Here is a 7,005-nt window from a genome sequence, read left to right on the forward strand (position 1 = left end):
CCATAAAAAAATGGTGAGATTTGGGCAAAAAAAGAACTAAAAATATTAAGAGCATGGTATATTAGAATCTGTGCAGCTGAAAATTGGAATAATGCTCCAAATGATTTGATGACGGAAAAGAAAACCTTGGATTAGTCCCAATGCCAACTTTCAAAGCAGTGCTCCAGTGATCTTGTTTTTTCTCTTTTTTGAGGCATAGCATCATAAATTTTATATCATTATACGATCAAGCAATGGCCATGGCTCTGGATATAGAATTTGACCAATTCTGACTAATCTGCAAATAACAAATCGAAAGATTCCAGTGGTCCCAAGCAGTTAAATGAAGAGGCAAACATCATAGATACAATAAAATTAAGTCAAATCAACAACTTGGAACCAAACAAGCAAATCTGGGAGGGATTTGCACTGACCAAATGGACAGGAACCCTCTAATTCCTGTCTAGACTCTTTTCTAACAACTCACTACTATAACAATACATGGGAACCTGTGAGTGTGCTCATATGTCAGGTCTTGTTGCCTGCACGCGAGATGCTGGCTGAATCTCATGGACGAGCAGTTCTAATGGGAGCTCCAACATCAGATATAAACAGGTTTAACATCATTAGCACCAAAGCTTGCTGCACACACTGGACACTTGCGATGACGACTCTCAGTAATTTTTTGTACACAAGGGTTGCAGAAAAGGTGGTAGCATTTCGTAATGACTACCTGAAAAAGGGACAAACAATGTCTAAGCAAAAATTAAGAGAATAGATGGATACGAACAGTCAAAGTAACAACATTGTCTGAAACAGAACTGAACAAGCTGTAGTAAACAAACAATGTTAAAGAGTCTTAATTCTTCAAAGAACCCATATAACGGGTACAAAATCAAAATCCATTCGTGATGCAATCAAATGGTACAGAAGCACCCTATCGAATTGTCAGTGCAAAATAGAATTAAAGCTCAAGCCAAAGGACCCAGTAGAATAATTGCCACTTTAAATACTAAATCAGAATCACATATACCTCCTTCGGTCTGTCAAGACAGATACTGCACTTCAGTATTTCCTTGTACTCTCTCAGTTCTTGTTGAAGCCTTTCTACAATTGATGATCCTTCTGTCTCAGCTCGAAGATGTAACACTTTCCTTTTCACCACTCCCAATTCCTCCTCAAGTCTTCTCTTGTTGAACCTAATAGATGAAAAAAGAGAAGAGAGACTGACATGAATTCACCTTATGCACTTAGAACAAACAAAATCATAAGAAATACTGATAATTCTATTACCTTTCCCTCTCTATTTCTATCTGCAACTCCGTCAAAGCCACTCGACCTTTCTCAATCTTAGATTGTGAATCCTCCAGTGACTCCCTTGCCTGATGAGAAGATCTTCTCACATCTGACAATCGCTTTTGTGTATTTTCCAATGAAACTGAGTTTTGAAATCTTTCTTCAGCAAGTTTCTGGGCCTGGTCAGAGAAGAACCTCAGCTGCAAAAGGAATCACTCAAGACTCAAAAACCATATCCATATTATTTAGAGAGGGATTATTTCGTAGCACAAAATAAGTTATGCATGCCTGATCCTCAATTCTTGCTGCTTTCATAACATAGAAATCAAGGGATGCACTGGCTTGCTGAATCTCCTTCTCCATGGTATGTTTCTCCAAGAGTAGAGCATCTTGCAGTTGTTTAGCCTTCACACCTTCCAAAACAAGCTGAAACAGGACCATTGAAGCGACATGATCAAGTTCTAAGAGCAAATATACAAGTATCTCTACAGTAGACCATGGATGCTCTATGAGTAGAAATCCTCTACATGAATGCAAGAGTAAAGCAACTGCACAATGAACCTAGAAGTCCGAAGTCCTTTAGAGGAATAGATTGTAAAGAAACCATAGATATTAAGTGCTCTTCAAGTTTCAAAATAAGCACATTCTTCTGCCCTCATAATAAAATTAAAAGTCCAGGATCACCATTCCTTTGTAAATGTCAGGAACATTTAGAACAATTACACCCTCTGCCCTGAATATATTTGGAGAATTGGGCTATTCAGAAATCGCAATCAGTGCCCTAACTACATGAGATCTCAAAAATATTTTACATAAATGAATAAGAACACACACATTATCACAAGTCCAATCAAACAGATATCTCAGCAAGGAGAATATCTATGCATCCTCACACGAATAATTAGCAACCAAATAGAGACTTAAGCACAGAACTCAACTTCCCATGTTGCATCTCCCTATGTCTAACTCAAGGGAAATGCCTCCCTTTTAATTGTTTATTTTCCATGGTTGGTATGAAAGTATAAGTTTCTATTCCAAGGTCAAACATCTTTTCCAATTTGTTATGCAGGTATATATGATCATACAAAGAACTGTTCACTTCTAAATACATGGCAGGTAGCTGGTGATAAGCAGACCGTATGAGGTTTTAATAAAAGCACAAAGAGTTAAACAAAATCAATCAAGCCTAGTAAGCATAAAGACACAGTTATAAATTATCAAGAGCCATCACTTTAGAGCAGAAAGCAGCAAAAAAAATACTGTAAAATGACACTGGGACACAAACTTTTCAATAGGAATCTGACGAACATAAACCAAACCAATTGATTACCTTGATGTTATAGTCATCTCTCTCTGTAATTTGCTGCAATAGCTGCTGGTTTTGTGTTTGCATGTCATCATATGCCTGTCCAATTGACTGAGGAAAAACCAAACTAACAGCCTCAATAAAACGTCATCATAGTACAAAAGGCAGAGCCAAGACTAAATGCCAATAAACTAACCTCTATTTCGGATAAGTAAGCCTCATTTTCTTCATTTTTTGATTTCAAAGAATCAGAAAGCCTAGCCTTATCCCTGAAATAACAATATATTTAATGTTTTTTCACATGCTTCTCATAAACCCATGGTTTGATAAATAAAGGAAGAAACTACAGAAAGACCAGGTATAGCATCTGCAGTTCACTTATTTCTTTGCTAATAAAAATTTCAGCAGAATACTGTAAAATGAAGCCATCTAGGCACATTAAATAAAATTTGGCCTAATGCAGAAATGACAATTGCAGTTTTGCTGGAAAGGTCTATGCAACATCCTCTTTCCAAACTAAAAGAAAAGGGATATTAAATTATGAAATTTAAACTGGTGATGTTCAAATAGTGGCATTCTCAGGTCCAGTCGTATCATATAACTAGAAAGGACAAACCAAGTTTTACCTCTTAGAAGCTTCCAGTTTCTGTCGCAAGTCAGCAATTTCAGCTTCTGCTGCAGCCAACCTTTGTTGGGATCTTGCTTCAGCTTCATTAGCCGTCTTAACACGTAATTCCAAATTTTGCTCATCAAGAGAGGACTTCAAACTTTGAACATGAGCCCATGCCTTGTATTCTGAATCTCTCGCTTCCAAAACATCTCTGCAATCACAGAGGAAGAAAACTATGAATCTGGAACTAAACATCAGATAGAACCATATTAAGGGTTGCCAGATCAGCATTTCAACTCATAACATGACATAACCAGAAGTAGCATATCATAACCAGATAACATAAAATTGTCAACAATCTCTTACACCTTAGATGACAAAAATTTACTGTAAAACACAAGAGTTACAGTACAGAAGAAACAGACACTTATTCTAACTCCAAGCACTAAAGGGGAAAATTTTTTTGACAAAGATCTACAACTATCTTATTTGCAAAGAAGGACATCAAAATTGAACCAGCCCTTCCTTACTAGCTCTAACTATCCTATTCTTCTAGTTCAGGAAGATAGCTGTCCTCATCATCTAAGGGTCCGCACCTACAACAGTTAGACAACATTTGCTTCCCGAAGACACAGGTATATGTACCGGGGATTGAAAACTCTGCTCTTAAGGGCGCTTAAGTCGTGAACAGATCAACAAGATCTTATACCAAGGCAAGCCTCCCCAAGATCAAAAAATGGTATAGATTAGTTGCTATAAAGCTCAGATAAAGAGGATACAACTTCACCCTGGTTCATGACTAGATCGATCAGTAGCAAAAGAGTCAAAGGTTTGCAGGGCAGGATATCACATCCTTTGACTAAAAACTTGTGAAGAGTGAACTAGATTATCCCCTTACTATGGTAGGTCAAAAATACCTCTTCAGTAAAATGATAGCTAAAATGGTAAAGGCTTTTTTCAGTATATCCAGTTGAGACCTTTCGAAATGCTCTTCCTTTGAAAGGAATTGAATGCTGGCTAACACTAAATGAAATCAAATAACTGATTGTGTCATGGAAGGGAAAACTTCTAAATGAGTTGGAACCAGCCTCTTCCTCTATGTATATGGTCTAATGATCACAATGTGCAATAATCCTTTTACAATCGATCACATCAATTATCTATGGAAAATAAAGTCAACTTCAATGTGTTACATTATATGTGACTTCACTGCCGAAGATAATAAAAGAAAGCATCCTGTATAGATAACCTGACCTTGAATCAGTAAATTCACGTCTATACATCTCCAATATCAGCTTCAACTCCACATCACTGTCCTTCAAATCCTGGACCTGTAAAAAAAATCAAAATATAAACAAATAGATTTTCCTTCTGAGAAAAACTAAGCATGAAGGCTGATGAGAGTAGATTTTATTCGTAAAAATAGGCCCTCTTGCTTTAATTTGAACAAGCATCAATTTATCAACATACACATTTTTCTCACTTGGTTAGAAAAAATTTGACCAATACATTTATCAAGGCACTATATCAACTCCTTAAAATTCAAACACCAATGGCTACCAGACCAATGGTTCAAGCACAGATCCCGCAAATTGTAGATAATCAAACAACAGAATGCAAAATAAAGACCTGAAGTTTAGAGATCCAATAAGCTAACTCTTCAAACCCCTTTTTTACTCTTTTCTTTCATACTGATAATATTTATATAACATAATGAGCAAAAATGAAAATTATCGTGGAAACATCTCATCTTAGAAAACAGATTTCTGAATAGAAAATGTAAAATCATTACAGGCAAGTTCACAGGCTTCCAGAACTCAGTGTATGGTATATTATGAAGACAGATTCAATCAAAATAATAGAGTATTATTAACCAATCATACCATGGCTTGCAACTTATGCATCTCAGCAACTTGGTCAGCAGATTTGACAGATAAATTCTCACACTCTCTCACCTGTTCACAAATAATTATTTCAAAATTCTTTATAATTCTATATAGCAAAAAATAAGAAAAAAAAAAAGATCTTTAAGCCCTTAAAGCAAAACCTGGAATAGCCACACAAGTCATAAAAATACTAACCTTCCTATCAAGAATACTGGAAAGAGATTGCACATCAGCCCGGAGAGAATGAATATCAACAGCAGCCTCTTTGTACTTGCCTAATTGACTCTGCATTGAACTCATTTCCTCAGGAAATGAAGACAGCAAGCTTTTAAACTCTGCAATTATTTCCTTTCTTCCTGAAATGTAAATGTATTCAAGCAAATTGTCCACAAAAGAATAGCTATAAGATGAAAACAGCAGATGATTCATAATCAGAGCAAACAGCATATATCTTCCTACCCGGTTCTCTAGATGCCTCTTCCAGCTTAGCTTCAATTCTCTTTCTTTCTTCAATTTGTCGCTGTATCTCTGCCCCCAGATGAGAAGCTCTAGAATCAGCAACTGCCAATGATCTTCGAAAAACATCAGCTATATCATTTTTTATACTCAACTCCTTTTCTCTCCAAGCCAGGTTATCTTTCTCAACCTAAAAGTTTTAAGAGGGAGGTTATAGTAAGCATTGGAATTGGAATATCTCAATAAAAATGACAGACAAAAGGCATAAATGAAAGTACCGACCAGTAACAACCTGTAGTTTCTCAAATAAGTCTTGATAGTGGAAAACTTCCGACTTCGACTTTTCTAGTTGATCTCTCACCAAAAGGTACAGTTGGGAAGAAGAAATACACTTCACACTCTTCAATGTGTTCTGTCAATCAGAAATCCCCATTCAAATTATATGACTGAATAAAAAGAACTGCATTTCAGAAGTAATAGTGAGAAGAACAACTGAAACTACATACAGAAGAAAAAAATAGTAATAATAATAAAACAAACCTGCAAATTTAATGAATGTTGTAATAATTTTATTCTTTCTTCATGAAGACCTTTTAGTTCTGTTAGTCGAGAAGAAGCTTGTTCCTGTGCAGCTCAAATTAATCATTCTGATTAACTTTCAGTTTCAGCAATTTCACAAGATAAACCGAAGGAAAGCAGGGAATTACCAACATCTCTTTGAGGGTGGACTCCATTTCTTGCAGAGCTCTCTGCTTATCTTTGACTTTATCACCAGTAACATGCTTACTGCCAAGATTTAAGACAGGGAAAAATGCCCCTTTAGTTGCATCTTTTTCCACTCTAAGAGTTGCCAGTTTACAATTACTTTCCTGCAGTTCTGCAACTGCACTCTCCAATTCACCTTCAAAAGACAAAGCAAAATATGACAGTCAAACTTACAGATACTTCAACAACATTTCATACCTTGATAATTAACTCGCATTTAAACCATAATGAGATGGTTAGCTCACATTGATCAGCCACCCAAAGCATTAGAGGGAGATAGCAGTTCGTCTACGGTGCAAGAATTGTGTGGATTGCATAAATTTACATTATTACATTCGTAGGCATGCATACAGAATTTTGTCCATGTCACCACATACATGCAAGATCCATGTATCTTAAATGTGTTACGAACATATCTATCCATGCTACATCTGCTTAGTTGCCAAACAATGATGTCTCATCCAGGCAACCAATGAAGTCACAACTGCTTATAACCAGACCAATTCTAACCACATATATAAAGTTACCTTTTATACGTTTAAGCTCAACCTTTTTCTTTGCATCAATATCTCTATGGCTCTGCAATTCTCTCGCCAAAGATCTGTGTTTCAAATGAATATCACCTATTGCTAATCTCAAATTCTTAACTTCTGATTCTAGTTCAGTAGATGCCTTCTGCTTGCATGAACCTAGCGTAAAGAGACATG

General features: G+C 36.2%; 1 protein-coding gene across 2 annotated transcripts in view; it reads right to left on the bottom strand.

Annotated features, from left to right (window-relative positions):
- Positions 1–252: 252 nt before the first annotated feature.
- Positions 253–7,005, bottom strand: part of HUB1 (histone mono-ubiquitination 1) — a 9,231-nt gene continuing 2,478 nt past the window's right edge. For both annotated transcript variants that reach the window (XM_021423938.2, XM_021423939.2), the window contains exons 5-19: positions 6,826–6,987; positions 6,241–6,434; positions 6,074–6,157; positions 5,826–5,945; positions 5,537–5,723; positions 5,273–5,433; positions 5,075–5,146; positions 4,446–4,522; positions 3,208–3,402; positions 2,778–2,850; positions 2,606–2,692; positions 1,564–1,701; positions 1,273–1,475; positions 1,013–1,178; positions 253–712 (exon numbers count right to left, since the gene is read on the bottom strand). In XM_021423938.2, the coding sequence (XP_021279613.1) occupies positions 581–712; positions 1,013–1,178; positions 1,273–1,475; positions 1,564–1,701; positions 2,606–2,692; positions 2,778–2,850; positions 3,208–3,402; positions 4,446–4,522; positions 5,075–5,146; positions 5,273–5,433; positions 5,537–5,723; positions 5,826–5,945; positions 6,074–6,157; positions 6,241–6,434; positions 6,826–6,987 (2,051 nt within the window). In that variant the 3' untranslated portion in view covers positions 253–580. The remainder of the gene's footprint in view (positions 713–1,012; positions 1,179–1,272; positions 1,476–1,563; positions 1,702–2,605; positions 2,693–2,777; positions 2,851–3,207; positions 3,403–4,445; positions 4,523–5,074; positions 5,147–5,272; positions 5,434–5,536; positions 5,724–5,825; positions 5,946–6,073; positions 6,158–6,240; positions 6,435–6,825; positions 6,988–7,005) is intronic.

Source organism: Theobroma umbraticum, unplaced genomic scaffold (assembly GCF_002168275.2).
Source record: "Theobroma umbraticum cultivar Fairchild unplaced genomic scaffold, ASM216827v3 scaffold_4.1, whole genome shotgun sequence".
NCBI lineage: Eukaryota > Viridiplantae > Streptophyta > Magnoliopsida > Malvales > Malvaceae > Theobroma > Theobroma umbraticum.